This window comes from Vipera berus, assembly GCF_964194415.1.
Source record: "Vipera berus genome assembly, chromosome: Z".
Classification (NCBI taxonomy): domain Eukaryota; kingdom Metazoa; phylum Chordata; class Lepidosauria; order Squamata; family Viperidae; genus Vipera; species Vipera berus.
In genome coordinates, this window is record NC_138205.1 from 78,332,365 (window position 1) to 78,358,252 (window position 25,888).

The 25,888-nt window shown below is 37.4% G+C and overlaps 1 protein-coding gene across 1 annotated transcript; it reads left to right on the forward strand.

Moving 5' to 3' along the window:
* Window positions 1-894: 894 nt before the first annotated feature.
* TMEM42 (transmembrane protein 42) lies at window positions 895-14,763 on the forward strand. The gene is made up of 3 exons (XM_081343343.1): window positions 895-1,098; window positions 12,665-12,811; window positions 14,054-14,763. Exons 1-3 carry the CDS (start codon window positions 940-942, stop codon window positions 14,198-14,200), a joined length of 453 nt encoding a protein of 150 aa, XP_081199469.1. The 5' UTR covers window positions 895-939; the 3' UTR covers window positions 14,201-14,763.
* Window positions 14,764-25,888: the final 11,125 nt, after the last annotated feature.

Genomic DNA, 25,888 nt, shown 5'->3' on the forward strand with positions numbered 1-25,888 from the left:
AGCATTCTCAAGGTATATAACATTAAGCTTTTTCAGCCAATCTATTTGGCAACTACTAGAGACATCCAATTTTATCTTGGGATAATTTTTTTTCTAAGTATGTGGATGGCATGTCAACTCAGCAGTGAAGGAAAGACTTACGATAATGACTCAAGACTTCAGCAAACCATGTCAGATGAAACTTTGAAGAGGAGTACCAGCAGAGTTGCTGCACTCTACAAATTACTTTGTACATCTTCAAGGATCTTCTGCATGTGTGCATATGATGTTCCATAAAATCAAAGGTTTTCTCAGTTTTGTGATACTTTGAAGATGTCATGATGGAGCATCGCTCTTTTTCATACTTGATGCAGCTTCGCTCCAGATTTGTAACATTTGAGAAAAATTTTTACTTTCTATGAATTCCAATGTAATGATTTTAAAATTATTTCCCATAAAATCAATTAAGACACTATCATTTTGTCTTCAGACTGATACTAATGAAGCAGTGTAATAAGATGCTAAATATTATAAGAAACTTAAAACAATCCTCAAGAAGAAAGACTTTTCTGGCTTTTATGTTTGTATAGGGAGGGCTTCCTTAAATGCATGCATTCATTATTCTTGATGCAGTGTTGTTTGTGCATTCGAACCCAACTTTTCTCTGCAGGAACAGAGATGTATCTCCCCTCTTTATTCCAACCCACAGCGTGTCTACTAGAGAGCACAACGTCATTGGTTTTATAAGATTTCTGACATTTAAAATAAAATAGCCGTGCAGACATCTGAGGCAGTCTTACAATGCAATAACCATAGAAAAGTATAGTAAGGCTCTAGTAAACCACCTCCTTTGGAGAATAGCTACAGCAAGGCGGAGTCACATTGTCACATAATAATTCCTCAGTCGAACGCGCGAGCGCCGTCTTTTCGAAAGACTCCCGAAAACAGAGCGCTGGGCCTATGCCGCTGGCGTTGGGGGCTACATGCGCCATCGGCGCTGGCCTGCTGGGGGCGCTGGCTGCTTCCTCAGCCAAGCTGTCTTTGGGCGCTGATTACTTGCGGGCTGCTTGCCAAGCCGCCCTCGGGGAAGAAGAGACCACCGGAGAAGCCTGTTTCTGGGTAAGAGGCCGCCTCTGTTGCGGAAGGGATTAGCGCCATGATTCTTTGCTACCGCGGGCCTGCGAACCCTTTAGCCCGACAACAATGTGGAAGGCCGAGTGGCCTAACGAGGAAGAGATGCAGGCACGCATCAGAGAAACTCGGGTCTCTAATAAATGTAGCATATTCTAAGACAGGGGTAGGCAACCTTGGCTCTTTTATGATTCATGGACTTCAACTCCCAGAATTCCTGAGCCAGCATGACTGAGCTTGGAAACTCTCCCTTGTCCTTCAGCATGGCTGGCTCAGGAATTCTGGGAGTTGAAGTCCACGAGTCATAAAAGAGCCAAGGTTGCCTACCTCTGTTCTAAGAGATCCGAAGCAAGGTCGGTCAGCAGATTTTCCCCTCACTTCAAATTATTTTGCAAGAGGGGAAATTAGAAGAACGCCTATTTCAAGATTAAACAATGAATGTCCCTGTCTGAGGATTCAATTTGAAGTGGCTCTTGTTCATGTAAATCCTCATTCAAAAATAAAGGAGAATATTTGTAACTCACGGTGGAAATGAGGGATCCTTGGAGTTTTTTTAGCTTGATTGCTTTTTTTTTTTTTGCAGACATTTTTGAGATTTTAAAACCCTAAATTTGATACTCGCAACTTGAAGACAAGTCTGGTTAACAAAAACAAAGATTTATTGAAAAGAAATTGAAAATAATAAAGAAAGAAAGCGTTTGCAAACGTGGCCTTTTAGACCTTTCCCAAATTGGATTGGGTTCAAAGAGCGCCCTGAGCAAGTTTCAAACCAGGCATTTATACTTTCTTTTCTTGATACATGTCCCCCCCCCCAAGAAACATAAGTTACTCTTTGAAGTCATTTACATTTCTAAAAGATCTTCTTTGAAGCTTTTTAATATTTAAAAAAAACTTTGTTGATTACTATTTGAGTCCTCTGCCTGAGCAGAAAATAGCACCACATCTTAGTGTTACATTTGATATAATTCATTGGTGTTACATTTTATACAATTTATAAAAGAATAACCTTTATTTATTTTCCTTTACATTTCATTACCCAAATAAGTAACATTAGCAATGCTAGTGATGATGCCCTGATGATGCAACAGAAAGTACCAAGGACCCCACATTCAAAAATCCCTTCACATTCAACGTGAATGATTTGAGATAAAATCTCAATTAGTTTGATTTAAAGATGTCACTAAGTAACATTCTTGCTTGCTGTAACTAGCAAATACACAATTACTGACTTCAGAAGAATAAGCAGAATTAGCCATTGCAGGAAAAATAATATGCTTATAATTTTATTATAAAACACCATCAAAAATAATTATAATTAGAAAATAATTAGCAAAAATCTTGCTAAAAAAACTACAGGGACTAGCCAAGAGTCAGTCAGTGATGCTGTAAGCAGGGATGAGTAATTAATGTTTACAATGCGCCAGGAATCTTTTGTGTCATATTATAGGATCCAGACAGCTCCAAATTAAAATAATCTTGAAAATTAAAAAAATCCTCTTAACTTTATGAGCATCCAGTTCTGAAGATAAGTCTATTAAATAATATTTTTGTTGTGATATTTAGATTGAAAGTTTAGGATTGAAATAATATTTTTGTTTGTGATGGCTAGATTGAAATATTTTTTATTAATTTGGGAAGCAAAGGCTCTCCAAAGGTTGCAAATCAAATTGAATATACATGTAGTCTTCAACTTACTACAATTGAACCAAAAAATCTGTTACTAAGGGAGACAGTTGTTAAGTGAATTTTCACCCATTTTATGATTTTTCCCCATAATTGTTAAGTGAATGACTGCAGTTATTAAGTTAGTAACATGATTGTTAAATGAATCTACCTTCCCCATTGATTTTGCTTGTCAGAAGATTGCAAAAGGTGATCACATGACCCCAGGACACTGCAACTATCATAAATATGCCAACCATCTGAATTTTGATCATCACGATGCTGTAATAGTTGTGTGAAAAACAGACATAAATCACTTTTCCAGTTATAACTTCACACAGTCACTAAATGAACTGTTAAAGTCGAGGACTACATACAGTGCATTCAGAAAGTATTCATACTCCCTTCACTTTTGTCAATTTTTTTATGCTGCAGCCTGATTCTACAGTTGTTGAAATTCATTTTTTTCTCATTAATGTACCCCATACTGACAAAGGGAAAACAGAATTTTAAAATGTCTGTAAATTTATTAAAAAGAAATGTTTAATTTTCAGTAGCTTGGAAACTCTTCATGAAGTGACTGCAGTTTCTCTTATTGAAGTATATTGAATCAAAAGGCAGTTGTTAGGATTATTGTGGGGGATCCTTGGTTCCATTAACACTCACTGTACATCTATACCCAGTAGAGCCAAGTCTGTTACTGAGTGTCCATTCAGGTTCCATAATTGGACATTTTTCATATCTATTTCTGTAGTTCTCCGTTATGTTCATCAGCAGGAAAGTAGGTTCTTCCTTCCAAATATGAGGTGTGCAAATCTTCTGTCTTGGGGAAAGACTCTTTTGCTAGGCGTTGACTGGGTGAGGATGAACAAATCATTGATTGAGGTTCAAAGTAGCTTCCCATGATCGGAAGGACACTGATTAGCTGTAAAAATACTTTTAAAATGATCAATGCTATAATTAATTTGAGCTGTTCACAAGCCTAGAATCTGGTAAATCTCCTGTCCTGGGCCTTAGCCCTGTTGCCAATCATACTGTAATAGGATTATTTGCATTCACCTGTATTCTAAGGCAGGACTTGAACTATCCTTTACTTGAACTATAAAGATGTTTAATGCTTTCCCATTTTTTAATAATCACTCAAAATAAGTAAAGCTAGGTGGGAACATGACAATATATATTTGCATTGCAGATGAACTATTTTATCTGCAATACAAAAAGTTTATTGTAGATAAACTATTCTTTTTTATATATATAGCAAATTTTATTAAATGTACATTTAAAAACAAAAGTGGACATGATTCAACTTCCCTAGCTACAACACTACTATTAGTATTACCTTATGTTACAGAAAGAAATAACAAAAACTTAAAATACATTCTATGACAGGACAGAGTATAACAAACTGTACATATAACATCTGTAAATTTTTTAGTAAACTGTCTTTCAGTCATCAATGTTATATTTACACATCTTTCAGTTGTGTCCTGATATAGGTGCTGATAAGAAATCCTTACATTATCAACCAATCAAATAATAGTCATAGATCCTCCTTATCTCTAACCAATTGTACAAATTTTGCCAAATTTCATAATACTCTGTTTCAGTCTTATTTTTGATCTCTAGGGTTAACCTGTCCATTTTGGTGCAGGATAAAATTTTATCTATTATTTCTTCTTCAGTGGGTGTTTCTTTTCTTTTCCATTTTTGGGCACATGCCAATCTTGCTGCAGTTAAAATATGCACTAATAAATAGAAAGATGCTTTGCTGAGTTTATCGTTAATAATCCCTAATAAGAAGGTTTCTGGTTTTAAATCATTTTTTTGTAGTAATATTTCTTCCAACCAATTTTTTATCCGCTGCCAGAAATTTTGCGCTTTTGAACATTCCCACCACATATGATAGTAAGTCCCTGGAAGCCTTCTGCATTTCCAGCAGGTTGGTGAGATTTTTTTATCTATTTTTGCTAACCTTGTAGGGGGGAAGTATCTATAAAACATCTTGTACAGATTGTCTTTATAGGAGGTGGCTAGCGTTAACCTCCTATTTCTATCCCATAGTAATTGCCAATTATCTAGGTCAATACTATAACCAAACTTTTTACTCCAGGTTAACATTGTTTCTTTTACCTGTTCTTCTAACACAGACATGTCAAACACAAGGCCCGGGGGCCAGATCCGGCCCGCGAAGTGGTTTCATGTGGCCCGCGAAGCCATCCTGGAAACAGTGAGGGAACGCCCCCCATTGCCTTGGCCCTGGCCCAGAGACCCTCCTTCTGCCAGAGACCCTCAGATCTGTCCCACTCCTGCCCAGGCCACCATAGGCACCCTTGATGTGAACTATGTAGAGCTGGCCATGCCCACCCAGTAGGCCATATGCACTCTAGCCACGCCCACCCAGTAGGCCATGCCCACCCAGGCCATACCCACCCAGCCCCCTGAGGGCAACTGCAATGCTGATGCGGCCCTCAATGAACTTGAGTTTGACACCCCTGTTCTAACAAATCCTGTTCTAATAAAAATTGATATATCTTTTTTATCATTTGATCGTCTGTTCCTAGAAGAATTTTATCTAATTGTGTATGCTCTAACTTTATCCCTGGTTCTTTTTTGTCTCTTCTGTATCGTGACTGTATTTGTAAGTATGCCCACCATTCCAACTCTATACCATCTTCTGATAATTTTTTTCTTCTTTTCAGGTCTCCATTTTCATCTAAGAGATCTTTATACGTAATTACACTTCCTAAATTTATGAATTTGGGGTGCATGAAAATCTCTAATATGGATAGCCAATTGGGGATTTCTATATAATTATTTTTTTAAAATTTTTATCCACACGTCTAATAGTGCCCGTCTAATATGATGATTCTGGAAGTACTGATGAGCCTTATATTTTCGTCCCACATTATAGCATGCCACCCAATTTGCATGTCATGACCTTCTAATGCTAATAGTCTTCTGTTCCTTAACTGTATCCAATCCTTTATCCATACCGCTATTGCTGCTTGATAATATTTTGCCCAATTCGGGAGGCCGAGCCTTCCTGTTTCCTTTGCATCCTGTAATAATTTTAACTTGATTCTCAGTTTTCTACCTTGCCAGATAAATTTAGATGTAATTCTGTTTAAATTTTCAAAAAAAATCCTTACCTAATTTAATTGGTACACATTGGAATAAAAAGAGTAATTTGGGAAGTATATTCATCTTGATTGTCGCTATTCTCCCCAGAGCTGCAAGTTTTTCCATCTATCTAGGTCTGCTGTAATTTGGTCCATTAACTTGTCATAATTTTCTCTTTTGAGTGTAATACATCTTGCTGACAGTTGGATCCCCAAGTACCTTACTCTTTTGGACGTCTGGATATTAATTTTTTCTACTAGCTCAGTTTCTTGTAAATTGGACATATTTTAACTAACATTTTAGTTTTTTCTTTATTGATTTTCAATCCTGCAACATCTCCATGATTTTCCAGCACCTGTAATAATCTTGTTCCAGATTCTAAGGGGTCTTCCAGAATGAAAACTAAATCGTCCACATAAGCCTGTAATTTAAATATCTCTTTTCTGATTTCTAATCCTTTAATCAGCTTATCTTTTCGGATTATTCTTGTGAGTGCTTCTAAAGAAAGAATGAATAATGAAGGAGATAGTGGACAGCCTTGTCTCGTACGTTTTTGTATTTTAATGCTATTTGTTAATTCTCCATTTATGATTACTTTTGCCTCTTGTTTGGAATAGATTGCTTTAAACATATTTATAATTTTTTCTCCAAATTCCATCTGTTTGAGTTGAGTCAACATAAAATTCCATTTGACATTATCAAACGTTTTCTGAGCATCAACAAAAATTAATGCCACTTGTTTTTCGCTGTGTAATTCATAATATTCTAAGATGTCTAGTATGATCCTGACATTATGTCTAATTTGTCTTTTATGCAAGAAGCCGTTTTGGTCAGTATGGATAAATTCAGCTAAATATTTTTTTAATCTTTCTGCCATTATAGTCATGAAAATCTTGTAATCCGTGTTCAGTAAAGAAATGGGCCTATAATTTTTAATGCAGGTCAAATCAGAGTTTTCTTTAGGGATTAGTGAGATGATTGCTTCTTTCCATGAGTTTGGAGTTTTTGCTGTGTTTAATACCTTATTAAATAAATCCAATAGGGTTGGAACCAAAAGTTCTTGGAGGTTTTTATATATTTCGGACGGTAATCCATCAGGGCCAGGTGTTTTATTACTTTTTTGTTTTTTAATGGCTTCCATAATTTCCTGGACTATTATATCTTTATTTAATATATTGTGAAATTCTTCCGAAACCTTCGGTAAGTCTGCTTTCATAAGATATTGTGATATTCTTTCCTCAGTAATCATTTCATCCTCTTTATAAAGATATTTATAGAATTCATATGTCACCCATTTTTTCCTTCATTTTGATATACTATCTCCCCTGCTTGATTACATAATTTACTAATCCATCTATTATCTTTTTGTTTTTTCAATCTATAGGCCAGCCATCTCCCGGGTTTATTTGCCTGTTCAAAAAAATTTTGTCTAATGCTTTTTATTTTTTGTGCCATTTCTCCCTTTTCTATAATATTCAATTTATGCTTATTTAAATCTAGCTGCTGTTTTAGATCTCTACGTTGTGGGTTTTTTTGTAGTTCTAATTCTAAACTTTTTTGATATTGCCTTTTCTTTTTATATTCATTGGCCATGTACGCAATTGCAGTCTCTCTCATAACTGCCTTGGCCGTATGCCATAAATTTTGAGTGCTAGTCTCCTCTTTCTTATTTGTCTGGAAGAATGTCCGCATTTGTTCCTCCATCTTATGCTTAAATTCTGTTTGGTTTAGGATTGCCTTTTTTAGAGTCCACCTCCTTGTTGTTATCTTCTGTTCTTTCCATTTAATTACAATGGGATTATGGTCTGCCCAAGTATTAATGTCTATTATTATGTCATCAATATCTGAATTTAATTCCTTTGTTGTCCAGACCATATTGATTCTGGACCACGATTGACGCCACCCTAAATAGTATGTAAATTGCTTTTCATTCAAATTTCTCTCCCTTCAACTATCTTGAATATTTAATTCTTCCACCATTTTAAAAAAAGTACCGGGGAATTTTCTCCTGGTTCACTTCCTTACTTCCTCACTCTTATAATCTAATTTTCTGTCTATAATTGCATTAAAATCGCAATTATACAAATGTTCTCATATTCCATATCAGCAATAACCTTATGCAGTTTCTTATAAAATTCTCTTTGTTTTTCATTGGGGGCGTAAATTCCTACCAGGGCGACCTTTTTTTTATTCAAGGAAATTTCAATAATCAATATTCTACCTTCCTCATCTCAATAGATTTGTCTTGCTGGGATTCTTTCTCTAACATATATCATAACATATTCCTCTTTTCTTCTGCTGTGAAAGCGATACAAATTTGATTCCTAACATAGGGTAGTTTAATAAATTCTGATCTTGAATCTTAATATGTGATTCTTGTAGAATTGTTATATCTAAGTTTTTCTTACTGAGCTTATTCAAAATTATATTTCTCTTAGCTGGGGAATCATTTTCCCTCCTCCCTTTCACTCTTATCAATTGCCATATTAAGGAACAAAAATGAAACCCAGTAAATGTGCTCTCATGACCCATTTAGGATTTTTTTTAAAAAAGTAAAACACAGGTCAAAAGCAAAAAAGTCATACACCTTTAGGGTTTTTGTTTCCTCACTCATGGAATCAACAATGTGGAAATGTTCCTGTGTAAGGCAGATGATGGGATTATTGATAGAAGCTGAAATGCAAATTTGTCTTGGAGGCAACACAAAGATTAGACAACAATACAGCAGATTAAGCAATAACAGATGGGAAAGCAAAAAATGTGCCTTTTTCCTATGGCTAAGAGAAAATGACTCACCCAAAGTCATCCAGCCTACTTTCATGGCTAAGGTAGGACTTGAACCCACATTCTTTTACTTTTTAGCTTGCTGCTTTAGACCAAAATCAGAATTCCATTTTTCCCCCAAGTCTTTTTCCATTAGGCCCTGTTAAGGAATTTACTTTTACTTTTGAGGAATTTACTTTTACTGTTAAGGAATTTACTTTTGAGGTGGTGTAAAAACAAAAATGCACAGTCAAAAATAAACAGTCGAGGTCATACACAATAGCAATAGTCCAAGAAGTAATCCAAAATACAAAGTCTTCTTACTGGTCCAGAGGTCAATACACAGTTCAGGTTTATCACAGTAACAGAGCAAAAACAGTAATAGTAGAGAGCAGTGAATTCAGAGAGGGAAGGAAGCTACGTTACTAGCTCCCTCTTATGGCCATGAGAACACTTACACGCCCATTGGCCAATTAACATCTTAAAGACATAACATCATGGTTAATATATTTTCAACCCAACATTGTAGGCTAATACCATATGCCTAACAGGCTCAGAATAAGTTTCTGGTTTTAGCTTTATATTCACTTTAAGAATTTTCTGTATTAGAATATAAATCCTACTCCAATATTTCTTTGCTTTATCACATGTCCACCCTAAGTGATAAAAAGTCCCTTCTTTACATTTACATTTCCAACATTCATCTGAGATACCTTTATACATTCTAGATAACTTAACTGGTATGAAATACCAATGATATATCATCTTATAAAAATTTTCTTTTAAATCATAATTTAGTGTGAATTTTAAACCTTTCATCCATGTATTCTCCCATTGTTCAAGCATCACATTATACCCACTGAATCACACATTGTTTTACATGTTCACTTTCCAAATTCAATTTCAATAACTTTTTGTAAACCTCACCAATAAATGTTCATTACTACCACATAGTAAAATTTCCATTTTTAACAAAATGAAACACATAACTCTCTTTATCTAATTTAAATCTTTCTTTCAATTGTAAGTATGTAAACCAATGGCAGACATGACCTTCTGATTCTAATTCTTCCTTAGACTTGAGGATGAGGTCACCAAAATTAAAAGATATTATTTTACCATAAGTCCACCAGTCCAGCTTCACCACCATTTCTTTTCTAAAAAAAAAGCTTGTGGGGGGGGCACCCAACTTTGTAAAGAACCTTGTCTTGTATTTATTCCAAACTCTTAGTATGGCACATCTAACAAAATGATTGTTTTAAATCAACATTTACTTTAACTTTATCATACCATAAATAACCGTGCTATCCGAATGTTAATTCATGACCTTCTAAATCAAGTAGCCTCTTGTTCTGGAGGCTCATCCACTCTTAGCCAAACCAAACAACAAGCATCAAAATAAGATTTCAAATCTGGTAAACCCAAACCCACTCTTTCCATAGTATCTTGCAGTAACACATATCTAATTCTTGGTTTCTTCCCTTGCCATATAAACTAGGAAATATCCCTCTACCATTGTTTAAATATCTGTTGCAAGTATTGGTAATGTCTGAAACAGAAAGCGCATATTTGGTAAAACATTCATCTTAATTACAGAAATTCTATCTAGTAGTGATAAATGTAATTTGTCCCGTCTTTGTAAATCCTTTTTAATATCATTCCAGAGAGGCACATAATTATTTTGAAACAGTTTTGTATTTGTGTTTGTCAACATAAGCCCTAAATATTTCATCTTTTTCTCGACTTTAAAACCAGTCTTTTTAATCAATATACCGCAATCCTGAAAGGACATAATCTTAATCAACATTGTTGTTTTCTGTTTGTTTATTTTAAAACCCACTAACGAGCCAAACTCATTTAATTTCCTCATCAAATATTGCATCTTATTTTGGGGGTCTTGCAAGAATACTGTATAACCAAATCATCAGCAAATGCCCTCAATTTATAAACTTCTTTCTTGATATTGAGACTCTAAAAAGAGTACAGAGAAGAGGAACAAAGATAATTAGGGGACTGGAAACTAAAACATAAAAGAACAGTTGCTGGAATTGGGTATGTCTAGTTTAATGAAGACAAGGGCAAGGGGTGACATGATAGCAGTGTTCCAATATCTCGGGCTGCCACAAAGAAGAGGGAGTCAAGCTATTCTCCAAAGCACCTGAAGGCATGACAAGAAGCAATGGATGGAAGGAAAGAAGCAACCTAGAAATAAGGATAAATTTTCTGAACAATTTTTCCCCCAAGGTTTTACAGTATATTAAAAATTCAGTTCTGATGACAAATAATTGCATGAAACCCTGAATGAATAAATTTATAACACTTTAGTAAAGTAAAGGTAAGGGTTCCCCCACACATGCGTGCTAGTCATTTCCAACTGTAGGGGCCAGTGCTCATCTCCGATTCAAAGCCAAAGAGCCAGCGTTTGTCCAAGGACCTCTCCGTGGTCATGTGGCCGGCATGACTAGACGCCATTTTTACATGCTTTTGAACTGCTAGGTTGGCAGAAGCTGAGATGAGTAATAGGCGCTCACTCTGCTACGCAGCACTCGGGATTCGATTCGCCAAACTGCCGACCTTCTGATCGACAAGCTCAGCGTCCTAACCCACTGAGCCACCGCGTCCCTTTCTTATAACACTTTACCTCACTTCTATTACCTAGGTGTCTGTATGTAATACAAAATTAGGAAACAGCATGCTAATAGGGAAAACATTTGCTAAATGTAGTTGGTATTTGATTAGATAATAGAATTTATAAACCAATTTGTTTAAAGAATAGTTTCTACAAACATCGAAGAAATATTAAGTTGGGGAAAACCAGTTAGTTAAGAAATGCTAAACTGGCTCTGCGGAAAAACAAATTATTTTCTAATCTCCTGATAACAGATGATTTGAGTCCTCCAAAGCTTTGTTAGGAAATGTTCTAAAACAAAAGAGAAATAATTCTGTATATGCTCAATTTATTTTTATAAAAATACAGTCTAATTGTGTAGTGCTATGTATTATAAAAAGAAATGTCAAATAATTACAAAAATGAACTATGAGTAATACAAACATTTTGGAGGATCCAGCAGTTGTGTGAGAACACACTGCATTCTTGCATGTGCATTTTATGCATTTTGTCACACTGTGTGCTGTTGTCAGAAATATGGTAATACATGATTTTTCTTTGTAGTGTGTTTAGTCAGATTAATTTGGTTAATTTCTGTACTCACCATCTGATGCTTAATTGTTAATTGTCTCTGCAGCTGGCTCATGAATTTGTACACCTAAATTAGCTTTCCTCAATTTGTTAACATGACCTTAGTAAATTTGATGGAGTCTGAAAGTGTATTTCTGTTTGAATAGCTCTAGCATTAGTGCTATGCTTACAAAGATAATTATCAAAATATGGCAAGTGAGATATTATTTCCTATTTCAATGAGGAATTTTGGCACAATTTTGCATAATTTAAAGTGATTATTTTAACCTTCAGAACTAACAAGTAATCCTTGACTTAGAATAATTCGTTTAGTGATTGTTCAAAGTTACAAGAGCACTGAAAAAATGTGATTAAATGACTGTTTTTCACACTTACAACTCTTACAGCATTCCCATGGTCGATGATCAAATTTCAGATCCTCGATAACTGACTCATTTTTGACATTTGCAGTGTCATGTGAACACCTTTTGCCACTTTCTGACAAGCAAAGACAATGGGGAAGCCTGATTGATTTAACCACCACCTTGCTAATTTTCTGTGATTCACATAACAACAGAGGAAAGAAAGGTTAAAGGATTACCTGTACAAGATGATGAATGAAGCATTGATATGCCATTTGCAAAGCAAATCTGCCTTTCATAAGATTGCCCATTGAAACAACATCCTTCTCTCTTTTAAAAAAATGTATTAAATAATGTAATATTCAGAGCTGAGTTCTACCTAGGTTGCATCTGCTGTTTCCTGCTTTGAATGGAATGTTTGTAAGATATATAGAAAAGATCACAGTTTTTGTCCCCAATTGTTCTGCAGGTATCCATGATACTTCGAGTAGTTTGTGGTGCTATAGTATTTGTGTGCAATGCCATAATGTGGACTTTCTTTGCTAAAGCTTTAAGATATTCCTCCTCCTCAGCTACAGTAACTATGACATCAACAGCATCCAACCTCATCTTTTCAGTGAGTATAGTGAGACCATATGATTGATGAAAGCCCCAAAAGGTGGAGCACCACGCCCCCCCCTTTTAAGGCAGAATATCATAGTATCCTTGTATTGCTGTTACCACTTGTGAGTGTTCTGAATGGTCTGCAAGTAAGGCAAAGCTAAACAGTCCAGACTTGGAAAATCCATTTTGATGTCAGAACTTTCTGAAACTGGAACATTTAACATCCTAACTCGGTTCTCTAAACCAGGGCTTTTCAACCAGTGGTATGGGTACCACCTGTGGTACATTGGCACCTGGCAGGTGGTACGCGACCATCCTAGAAAAGTGGTAGCTGGGGAGGGGAATGAGCTGAACCGGTGGCAGCACTGCACAAGTCTGAGCGAGAGATGGCTGGAGCTGCAGGACTGTCAGGGCTCAGCGGAAGCCTCAGGATCAGCGCCAGGCTCCAGCTGGAGCTCGGCGCTGATCCTGGTGCTTCTGAGCCCAGAAGAAGCACCAATCAGCTGGAATGTTGCAGCATCTTTAGGGTCTTGTGATTTGCATTCAGATGCTTGGCAACTGATTCATATTTATGATGGTCACAGTGTCCCAGGGTGAAGTGACCAAAACCTGCTACAACCACCCAGCCGAGGGAGGGGGAATAAAAACCAAACACACCCCACCCCACCCCATCCCCACTGCCAATCCTCAACTGAAATGCTCGCAACAATGAAAACCTCAGACAGGAGGAAGAGCTCTGCCAGGCGGGCAGGCAGGCATCTTGCTCGGCTGTGGCTTGGGGGACACTTTTTTCAGTGCCATTGTAACTTCAAACAGTCACTAAGTGAACTGTTGTAAGTCGAGACTACCTGTACTTCATCACTTTTTTCCTCTTTTTTTGGTCATCAAGTTTTTGACACGTTGCTAGGCGACTGGTGGTACTCGGATGTTGCCATATCCTAAAAGTGGTACAATGGGTGAAAAGGTTGAAAAGCCCTTCTCTAAACACAGAAACAGGGAGGCTTTAGCAAGCATGTGTAATATTGGGTGATTTCTTCTGTTAGTCCCTAGCTACTTTCCAAACAGTATATTTAAATCCTAAATTATTGAATAGCCTTTGAATGTTGTACAAAAAGAAACTTTTGTAATATGTTCAAAATACTATTGCTTCTGCATATGTCTTAAAAATAATCTATGCATTTTCAGCTTATGGCAGCTGAGGAATTTACGCACTGAGCAGAGTACAATTTTACTATTGTTTATCCTTGTCTTACAGGCCTTTTTAGGAAGGTGGTTGTTTGGAGAAATAGATGACCTGTTATGGTGGATCGGAATATTCATTTCCCTTCTTGGACTTCTGTTACTTCACACCTCACCATCTCTACTAGAACAACAAATATGTCTAAAGGAGAAAAAGAAATAGAATGCAACAGGCTTTTAATTCATAACACAGGAAAGGAATAAACAAAATAGGACTCCAGGTTTGGTGGAAATACCGAATTGCCATGATGTACTTATAGCAGATATTGTTGTGCTGGATACTCAAAATACTTTAGTCACACTGACCATAAACAGAATTTTGGAAGAAAGGACAGCCATCTTATTTGTGAGACTTGAGGAAATTTGGTGAATAATTATCATAGTTTACCATGACCAACTGGAATAAAGGATCTTTCACAATTCTTAAGAAAGATATGGTATTAAGTGCAATATGGTTTTCCCCTTTTCTGCATTAAACTGACTAATAAATGAGAGAGTAAGAAATAAATCCAAATTGACTTCTTTTCACATTACAAAATATGTCTACTGTACGTTGTATGCTGATGGAGTTGGCAGTATTGTATCCATGATAATGCATATTACCAAAATAAATATCAAATACACATTGTTAAATAATTTGAATCAATAAATATAAAAGTGATGACATCAGTATGATTAGACATGCTTTGTGAATGCCACCGGTTTAATATAATCAACCAACTGTAAATAAAGTACTTAACAGAAAAATTCCTAACAGAAAAATGGGCTGCTTTTATTCAAAGTCAAAGCTACATATTCAATTAGAACAATATGCAAAGTCAATTGTAAGAATTTAAAATTTGTTCCCATTTTATAATGTGAAGATACTCACACTTAAAAAAAATCAGAAGATGAATTTCAACATAAAAAGAAATGTTTCCTTTGAAACCTTAATTCATCTATTTTTTATCTTTTTTAATATCTCAGCAAACGTTTGTGAGTTTTTGTGTTAGTCCCATGACTAATAATACCACTCAGGTTCTTTGCTGTTGAATATTTCTCCATCCCTCCATCAGGATTTGATTTTGGTGTGTTTTATTGTTAATTTTTGCAAACAAGAACTTCCTTTTTCTAGGGGAGGTTCAAATATAGGCAAGAGAAGTCTGCCTCTTGGCAAACTTCTTTATGGGGTTCCCCCAAATTCTGCTTTCTCCATTCTCTATGAAGCTGCCAGATGGGGTTATCTATAGGTATGAGGTGAAATATATTCCAGCTCTATATCTCTACTTCTGGCTGTTGGACTCAGCTCCCATAATCCTTTATGGCCCAACCAGTCTAGAAGTTATTAGTCATAGGAAATGTGTATTTACATTCAACCTGTAAATAGACTACTGTTGGAATTGAAAATACCGTATTTTCCGGCGTATAAGACGACGGCGTATAAGACGACCCCCCAACTTTTGAGGTGATTTTCAAGATTTTTCGTCTTATACGCCGGAAAATCAGCGAGCCCGGGAAGGCATGCCCTCCCCTCTCACTGTGGAGGAAGCAGGGCAGGCTGGCGTCTGGCGGGAGCCGGCAGGGCAGTCCTGCGCAAGCGCGCGCTCCCCAGCTGTTAAGGAGCACTCCTTAGCAGCCGGGGACTGCGCGCGTGTACAGGACTGCCCTGCCGGCTCCCGCCCGACGCTCTTCCCTCTTGAGGCAGCATCGCTCCCCGGCTCCTAAGGAGTCCTCGGGGATGCTGCCTCAAGAGGGAAGAGCGTCGGGTCCTGCCGGCTCCCGCCCGACGCTCTTCCCTCTTGAGGTTTTTGAAGAAAGGCGTCACTGCCTGCAGTTTCGAGCCTGAGCTCCACCGTCCAAATGAATCTCACACAACGTCCCAACAGGCCCTCTGCTTTCATTTCCACTTCGGATAAACAAATTAAAGGGAGATTGTTCGTACGACTCTCGGTTTCAGGACAGCGACGGAAGTAGAGGCAGTGATCAATTTCCTGTGTCCGATGGACAAATCAGGACCCAGTGACGCCCAAAGAGGTGGCGCCTTCCTTCTCTTCCATTGCGAGCTGCTCCAGGGATTTCACAGGTGGCTGCGCATTCTGGTTAGGGAGGGCGGCTCCTCCTCGGCTTTGGAGACGAGGTGGATCGGGTGGGGGGGGAAAGGGGAAGGGACGCTTTTGTCTTATTTTCTATCTCTCGCTCACCTCCTAGCCATGATTCATGATATTTACAGCTGCCCGGGACATTATGTACTTGTAGGGTAAGCCTGGGGGAAGGGAATTATTGGGAGGAGCTGCGGGAAGGCGTTAGGGAGACAGTGGAGGAAGAAAGTAGCGATGATTTCTTCCCACCCTCCCCTTCCCGGTGCTAAAAGGGAATTTGGGTGTACCTGGAAAATAACATTGTCGGCGCGATCTAGGCGGATCTTTGGAAGGAGTCTAGCTGTTGCTGGAGTCTTGTCTTCTAACCCGCTCCGTAGTGATCTTGCTGGAACGGAAGGTTTGCTTCTCCAGGAAAGCTAATCAGTATTAGAAAGTTAGCACAGGAAGCGGTAGCTTCTGTTCCTTTCACAGCCAAGAGCAGAAAACGTTTCTTCCAAGATTTGGAATCGCAGTAGAAAAATAACTAAATTTGGAACTTTTCGGCATATGGTAAACGCCAAGAGAAATACAAACAGGTTGAATGGATTTTCGGTCTGGCCAGCAAGATCCAATGTTATGTATGCTAACTAAATCATAATCAAAGCATTAATATATATCCAATATGTGTGCACAAGACAGATAGAGATCTTAGCAGGGCCGTTATTTTACTCTTGGGTCCTGCCGGCTCCCGCCCGACGCTCTTCTCTCTTGAGGCAGCATCCCCGAGGACTCCTTAGGAGCCGGGGAGCGATGCTGCCTCAAGAGGGAAGAGCGTCGGGCGGGAGCCGGCAGGGCAGTCCTGTACACGCGCGCAGTCCCCGGCTGCTAAGGAGTGCTCCTTAACAGCTGGGGAGCGCGCGCTTGCGCAGGACTGCCCTGCCGGCTCCCGCCAGACGCCAGCCTGCCCTGCTTCCTCCACAGTGAGAGGGGAGGGCGTGCCTTCCCGGGCTCGCTGATTTTCCGGCGTATAAGACGACTGGGCATATAAGACGACCCCCCCAACTTTTGAGGTGATTTTCATGGGTTAAAAAGTCATCTTATACGCCGGAAAATACGGTAATTATAAATCCTTGTACAGACATCTGTTCAGCATCAATCTTGGTTCCATGGCTTTAAATTTTTGAGAATTTTCTAATTTATTACATCCTAAGAAACATCTCCCCTTTATGGATTACTGCCTTGTCGTGGCAAAGGGGCTTGCGTAATTCAATGAAGCTATGAGCTATGCCGTGCAGGGCCACCCAAGACGGAAAGGACATAGCAGAGTTCTGACAAAAAGCGATCCACTGGAGAAGGAAATGGCAACCCACTCCTTTATCTTTGCCATGAAAACCCCATGGACAGTACCCAAAAGGCAAAACGATATGACGTTGGAAGATGAGCCCTTCAGGTCGAAAGGCGTCCAATATGCTGCTGGGGAAGAGCAGAGGGCTAGTACTAATAGCGCCAGAAAGAATGAAGTGACTGGGCCAAAGCCGAAAGGACGCTCAGCTGTGGATGCATCTGGTGGTTAAAGGAAAGTCCGATGGTGTAAAGATTTTTTCTCCATAGGAACCTGGAATGTAAGATCCATGAATTAAAGCAAGCTGGACGTGGTCAAACAAGAGATGACAAGACTGATCATCGACATCTTAGGAATCAGTTAACTAAAATGGACAGAAATGGGTGAATTAATTCAGATGACCATCAGGTATACTACTGCGGGCAAGAATCCCTCAGAAGAAATGGAGTAGCCTTCATAGTCAATAAAAGAGTAGGAAAAGCAATACTGGGATACAATCCCCCAAATGACAGAATGATCTCAGTTTGAATCCAAGGCAAACCATTCAATATCACAGTAGTCCAAGTCTATGCCCCAACCACTGGTGCTGAAGAGGATGAAATTGACTGGTTCTATGAAGCCCTATAGCACCTTATAGAATAAACACCAAAAAATGATGTCCTTATCATGGGGGATTGGAATGCTAAAGTAGGAAGCCAAAAGGAGTCCGGCAAGGCTGTATACTGTCACCTTGCCTATTTAACTTATATGCAGAGCACATCATGAGAAAGGCAGGGCTAGATGAATCAAAAGTTGGAATTAAGATTCCTGGAAGAAATATCAACACCCTAAGATATGCAGATGATACCACTATAATGGCAGAAAGTGAAGAAGAACTAAAGAGCCTCGTGTTACGTGTGAAGAAGGAGAGTGCAAAACTTGGGTTGAAACTTAACATTAAGAAAACCAAGATCATGGCATCCGGCCCTCTCAATTCCTGGCAAATAGATGGGGAAGAAATGGAGGTAGTTACAGATTTTATTTTCCTGGGCTCCAAAATCACTGCAGATGGGGACTGTAGCCAAGAAATTAAAAGATGCTTGCTCCTGGGGAGGAAAGCAATGGCAAATCTAGACAGCACACTAAAAAGCAGAGACATCACTCTGTCAACAAAAGTGTGTATAGTCAAGGCTATGGTCTTCCCAGTTGCAATGTATGGCAGTGAAAGCTGGACCATAAGGAAGGCTGAGCGCCAAAGAATTGAGGCCTTTGAACTATGGTGCTGGAGAAGACTCCTGCGAGTCCCTTGGACTGCAAGGCGATCAAACCGGTCAGTCCTAGAGGAGATCAACCCTGACTGCTCTTTAGAAGGCCAGATCCTGAAGCTAAAACTCAAATACTTTGGCCACCTAATGAGAAGGAAGGACTCACTGGAGAAGAGCCTAATGCTGGGAAAGATTGAGGGCAATAGAAGAAGGGGACGACAGAGAATGAGGTGGCTGGATGGAGTCACTGAAGCAGTAGGCATGAGCTTAAATGGACTCCAGCAGATGGTAGAGGACAGGAAGGCCTGGAGGAACGTTGTCCATAGGGTCGCGATGGGTCGGATACGACTTCGCAGCTAACAACAACAAAGAAACATCTACCAAGTTTTAAAACAGTGGGTTTTATGTTGTGTGCCTAGTAGTTACAGTCAGGAAAATGTGTTTTAGTTAGATTACTTAATGATTTCCCTTCAGTGTCATGAAATATGTGATATTTGATGGGCTGTGGGAAATATGCCAAAGCTCTGGAGAGATACAGATCACCTTTTTCTGCCTTACACTGCTGCCATTTAAAAAAAAAATCTTTACTTCTCAGAATGACCTCTGACGTGAAACTCAGGATTCTCTATATAAAAACAAGTAAATTTGACATATCAAATATGTACTTAAACAATATTTATTTGGAGGGTGTGTTTCTTTTTCTTTCTATTGATAATATTGCTTATCCAGGGTGGGAAAAAGTCTTAACATTTATCTAAAATAAATGAAAACTTCTGTATCTATTCTAGCAGTTCCCACACATACACAATTTTTTTTCCTGTTCAATCATATCCAGTTCTCAGAGGTTGCTGAAACAAATCCCTGAAATTTTCTTGGCAAATATTTTCAAAATGGTTTGCTATTGTCTCCTACCTAAGCCTGTAAGAATGTGACTAGACCAAGGTCACCCAGCTGGCTTTATATCTAGGGCAGGACTAAAACTGGTCTCCAGCCTGATGCCTTAACTACTACACAAAACTTGTTATACATATATAGTGAGAAATATGATGGCAATTTGGAAATAAATCTCTGTTTTGTTATCAATGACAGAAACAGAACTTTTATTATACTTGCAGATACAGAACATTTATTATACACATTAGAAAACTGTATTACTTTTCAACGTAATCGGCATTCAAATTGAGGCACTTGTCATAATGTCTTACAAGGTTTGAAATTCCTTAGTAGTAGTCGCTCAGTGCCAAATCTGGACTATGTGGGGGGTCATCAAAAACATCCCAATGGAACTGCTTCAAAAGTTCTTGGGTGTGTCTAGCAGTGTGCGGGTGAACATTATTGTGAACCAACACCACATCAGAAGTGGTGCCATAGAAAATCCCACCAAATGTGAAGATGTCAAAGGAGTACTGCTAGTGAAATTCATGGAGGGTTGTGGTTCGACCATTCACAGAAGTCTACTGTGAAATGTTACAAAAACTCATCCATAACAAGTGTCAGTACATGCTGACTTCTGGGGTGTTGGTTCACAATAATGCTCGCCCGCACACCGCTAGACGCCCCCAAGAACTTTTGAAGCAGTTCCGTTGGGATGTTTTTGATCACCACCATCCCCCCATAGCCCAGATTTTGCACCGAGCAACTATTATTAAGGAATTTCAAACCTTGTAAGACATTATGACAAGTGTCTCAATTTGAATGCCAATTATGTCAAAAAGTAATGTAATGTTGTAATTTTCTAATGTGTATAATAAAAGTTCTTAATCTTCAAGTGTCTGTCATTGATAACCAAATGGAGGTTTATTTCTGAATTACCCTCGTATATAAGACTTATACATAGAAGTAAGAAGCAAAAAGGAAAAGACATTAAAGCCTCACCATAAGAATAATTTAATTTACCCAAAAGAAACTCATTATGCCTCTCCATACCTTATTATCTTTATAAAATATTTTTTCCTCAGCCACATTCAAGCATTGCTTCATATATTTCCTTTTATGCTTGAAACATCTCACTATTCAACTCTCATTCACAAATTTCTCATTCTTCGCCTTCTTCTTGACCCACTCACTCTTTCTGAGTATATTTTATTTATTTATTTTAATTCCATTTATATCCCGCCCTTCTCCGAAGACTCAGGGCGGCTTACAAACTTAGCAGTAGCATATATATGTTTGTGATTCCATCTCTATTGGTTTTGCTTCCTACTGGTCATTCACTTTTGTTTTTAGATAGTTTTCTTAAAGTGCCCTTTATTTTTTATCACATTACTAAACATATTTCTTCAATGCTCAGACACCAACCATGAAGAGGAGCCATGAATAGAATATATTGTATATAATCTTCCTCAACCTCTTTCCTCAATGCTGTGCTCTAAAAAGAAAAGACTGCATATTGATGTGGAATTATATTAAAATTTAAATTTTAGAATTTATACATTGGTATCAGAATTGCCTGGGACTAATCATTAATCCTTTCTTCCCTGATCTGGCCTCCAAGCACTTGTGAATTTCATGGTCAAACAGGTAGAGAACATACTTATAGTTTGCAAATCATAATGGCACATCATCCCACACCAAAAAATCAAACAAGATAATATATGTTAAGGGTGAAAAGTTTTTTCTTTCATTAATAAATAAATGTGACTTCCCTTCTGGAAATTATTGACACTTGACAAATGTACTTAATATGAAATCAGAACGTAGGCCATTAAGTTCAACCTCCTGTTAAGTATCCATGACAGAGGGCTAACTAGCTTCTGCTTGAACACATTTATCTATCAAATTTATATATTCACTCATCTCACACAAAGTGACTGGGCACTTATAATTGCAATGACTTACCACTGTAATTCTGGATTCAAATACAATTATAAGTCAAGGACTATCTGTATTACCTGAGAGAAAAATGTGAATGGTTTCAAACGGGTGTCAAACTCGCAACATCATGTGACCTGTTGTGACGTATCGCAACTATTTTGCCATTGCCAGCAATGGGGTGGGCACAGTTTTGCTATGATGCATCTGGCCTGCTTTAAAAAGTTGCAGAAAGATGTTACATATGTCGCCTCAAAACGCTACATGCCTTTCCAAAATCTGAAATGTGTACAGCTCTGCTATTAAACCTTTGAGATTGGAGAAACTGTTTCTATAAGGAATAAATTATTTCTGACAATCATTTGTTAGGAATTAACATATTCCATTCTACATCTTTTCCATGTAATAGCTTCCTCTTGTGAATGAAAACTGACTTTCTTTTATTTTAGAAAAGCCATTTATCTAAATGATCTTTATGTAATCTCCTTAATATGTTTAATGTATTCTGTAAACTTTTAAAGTCAATCTTATGTTTCAGTTCACTCATTCTATCCCCACCCATCAGCAATGTACACTGACACCACAGCAAACCTGATAAAAGGAGAAATGTTCCTTTGGCCCATTCAAAAACAAATAACACGAAACCTGTTACAATTCCTGCTGCTTCTTGCAAAACTTTCAGGAGCAAAACTGAAAAAAATACAATGAGTGAGACAGCTGGTAAGTACATCAGAAGATGTTAAAATCAGTTCAAATTCCTTTTTCTTGCTATTATTTGATAACTTTAGTAAGAAAACTTGGAGCAGCATGCTGGATGATATTAAGAATTTCACAAGTACTCAGTCTCTGAGATTTTAAAATCTGAAATCTAACTTTTAAAATGACAGCTGGAACTACAGGAACTTCAAATAAGGATGAAGTTGATTTAATATGTCTGGGCTCAACATGCATTGTAGTTTATTTTACAACTGTACTTTAAGAAATATTTTTTCCTATCAGTAGGATCAATAGTTTAGTCTTCAGTTGTCAGGTTGCACTGAAATTTTTGTGCCACATTTACTGATGTAGCTGCTAAAATAAACAATAATCTGGTTAAAAAAGCTAATTTTTTAATCCCACAAAATTCAGTGGGATTTTTCTTTAAAAATAATCATTTGCCTGAGTGATAACATATGGGCTTCTGCAGGTTTAAGGGATTTTAAATAGTCATTTTCAGCAATTGCCATTTATTCACATTTTGGTGGAAACTGGATTAGCAATTTGATATATTGTTACTATGGTTTAAAATTATTTATGTAGGCATTTCCTCAGGGTGCCTCCGATCAAAGAATGCCGATTGGTGGCCCCCAGGGGGAGGGCGTTTTCTGTGGGCGCGCCAGACCTGTGGAACCGCTTGCCGGTTGAGCTCCGGATGGCCCCCGACCTTCGCTCCTTCCGGCGCGATCTAAAAACGTATTTGTTTGAGCAATCTGACCTGGTCTGATGGGTTAGGGTTGGGGTTTTCATATGTTTTTAATTATTGTTTTAAATTTTAAATTTGGGCATTATATTTAATGGTTTTTTAACTTTTGTATTCTGTTTTTTATATTTATTGCCCTGTACACCGCCCTGAGTCCTTTGGGAGAAGGGCGGTATAAAAATATAATAAATAATAATAATAAAATCTATATCAGAATGTATTTAATTTTGTTTTTATTTTATTATTTTATTTGAATGGTTTTAAAATTTCATGCTTCACACTAAATTTTATTCACATGGACCTAACATCTAATCTGTTCCCTTTAAGCTCAGTTGCCTTGTCTGGAAGTCTAAAGCATCTTGCAATATTTCATGTTATAAAATTCATTTGTATATATACATAGGCTAAGTTTAAGATGGAAATTCATTTCAACAGCTGATTCACTATTAAAGGTTTAAGGACACCCATAGCTAAACAAGGACTTCCTGCAAAGAAGACTTAATTTTTTGCTTCCCCTTTGGAACCAATAATGCTACAAACAAAACTCCCTTTGTGCAGTGAAAAAGAAATAGTAGTCATATCTGCCTATTATTTATCCCACTTTGAGCCATCCTAGCCCCCTCCTTTTAGAACGAACCTCTGTTACTGCTTATCAACTGACTTCGGTGAAATAATTAATGGTATTGCACTCTATTTGCAAAAGTCCTAGAGTCTAAACAATAAAAACTAAATTTATGATTTTAGGGGTTAGATGTCCCTGAAAGAATAGGGATGACATTGCGGTGGAGATCAGTGGCCAGGCAATGAATTCTGATCAGCAAAATATCTCTAGAAAAAGGAGAGATTGTGAGATTGCCCACTTTTACTCTGGACACTTGCTTCTCATGAATGGACTGCAGATACTGGATTTTTCTGTGGTCAGCTTGTGAATCAAGAAGTTGGAAGTCAAGGGATTTCAACCAAACTTACACTTATAATGCAGCCAAAATGGACTAAGGGTCCAGATGAATGTGAAATAAGATTTTGAAATGAATTATAAGATTCCCCCCCTGTGGAAAATGCTGCTGTTATGAATTCTTATAAAAAAAACGTGATTCGGTGAGACTTTGAAGGTTGGAACCTAAAGGAAGCTAGAAGGAACGAAAGATTATAATTTGAGAACACTTAAATTTATCTTACGAAGCCAGAATGGAATAAAACATTTTAACATTGGGCATATTGAAGGATATTTGTGGGATTAAAAAAAAGAAAATGCATCAAGTTTCATCATTATCTGAAGGGATTAAAGATCAAGATTATTAAAAAGGAGGCATTTTGTGGATGTTTTTACTGTTTTATTTATTTTTTCATTGTTTTATAGTTTTAGAATTGTAAGTTGTCCTGAGTCATTTAGTTGAATTGGGCAGCTGTAGAAATTAAATTAATTAATTAAGTTGGTTTATTTAATCAACATTAACGGAGATACGTTGCTAGCTTTGGTAAGCTTAATGAACTTTTTTTGACTAGGATTGAACAATGAGGCTTCAAAAATTTATTTATAGATAAGAAATGAGATATGGAAGATCAGCTGTTACATTTTAAAAGAAGGTTATAAGTTACTAAAATTGTTTATACATGATGAAGGGGCAAGTCATTTTCTTATCAATTTTTCTTTACCTTTTTCTTTTATATATAAGTTTGCATTGGGTTATTTCTCCTTAATTGTAGTGTTTAATAAAATCATTATAAAAAATAAATTTCTGGAAGTAGCTGTATTGATGTTTTGCAGCCAACACAACAACCATCTTTCCCTACTTGTGAATATACCCTGGTAATATCATTTTTCATCATGTCCCCATGATATGGCCTTCATCTCATAATCAGCCCATGTGTGAAATAGACTTAAGTTATCAATTGCTTGATTGGTGCCAAATAATATTTTCTCGTTTATTTCTGATGTCTCCCAAGATCAGTCTCATGGTTATAAACCCTATTAGGCTATGTTACCCAATATCCTGGAGTGGCTGCAATGTCTGGGGGAAAAAGCAATAGAGATAAGAGTAGAATTTGCATTGGGGACAACAAATTTCATGCCAGAATAGTTTTGTGCCAATTCAAGGATAGCAGATTAACTCAGAAATGAAAGAAGACTCAAAGAGATTTATGGCTTTTTTAAGATAACAAATATATTATTTCATAACACTTGATGCATGACATGCATACACATAACAAATATAGTTGTACCACACCAAAAGAGTCATGTTCTTGTTTATATATGTAACAATGATTTAATAGATCAGTGTAAATACATAATAGGGATATTTTTCTAAAATTATTTGCTATACAATAATAGATGAATGCCACAATTAGAAAAGGGACATATTGTACACCAGAAAGACTAAAATTAACAGATGGGGAGATAAACCAAATGAATCTGGTTCATTCCTGAAGGAAATTTCTTAAAACATGAAACTTGCAGGATACTGGTTGGAAATAGCACTTTATTCAATGGCACTCAAGCCTTAAAACTAAATCTTGGGATTTAAATATTTACAATCTTGTGAAATAATGTTTAAGCATATCTCAATGCAGATAGTTTAAGTCTTAGTGACAAATAAATTTGAATATAGTTTCACAATGCTCTGTGACATTGGTCTTATGAAATCCAAGGACCTTTCACCCTTATGGTGTGATAGATGGTTTGGGAAACCACTGCCATTGCTACTGTTTCCACACTTTATACTACTCTCCTTCTTCGTCAGTAAGCCAACATAGACCAGCAAGTTCCACATATTGCACTGTCTGAGTGTCTGCAGTTGCCACGTCAAACCTATCATCAGTAAAAGAAGCAGAATCATTATGAAGATTCACCTCCTGTCATTCCTGCCTTAAATGTGCATCCCTGTGGAAGAATGGGTTCAGGTACCATTTTCATAGGACAATATCTGTAGGGAAAGAC

Excerpts from the sequence above, each read along its gene's own strand:
- TMEM42 (XM_081343343.1), top strand. The coding sequence starts at position 940 with ATGCCGCTGGCGTTGGGGGCTACATGCGCCATCGGCGCTGGCCTGCTG. Across the intron at positions 1,099-12,664 it reads CCGGAGAAGCCTGTTTCTGG|GTATCCATGATACTTCGAGT; the intron begins GTAAGAGGCCGC and ends ATTGTTCTGCAG. Across the intron at positions 12,812-14,053 it reads CATCCAACCTCATCTTTTCA|GCCTTTTTAGGAAGGTGGTT; the intron begins GTGAGTATAGTG and ends CTTGTCTTACAG.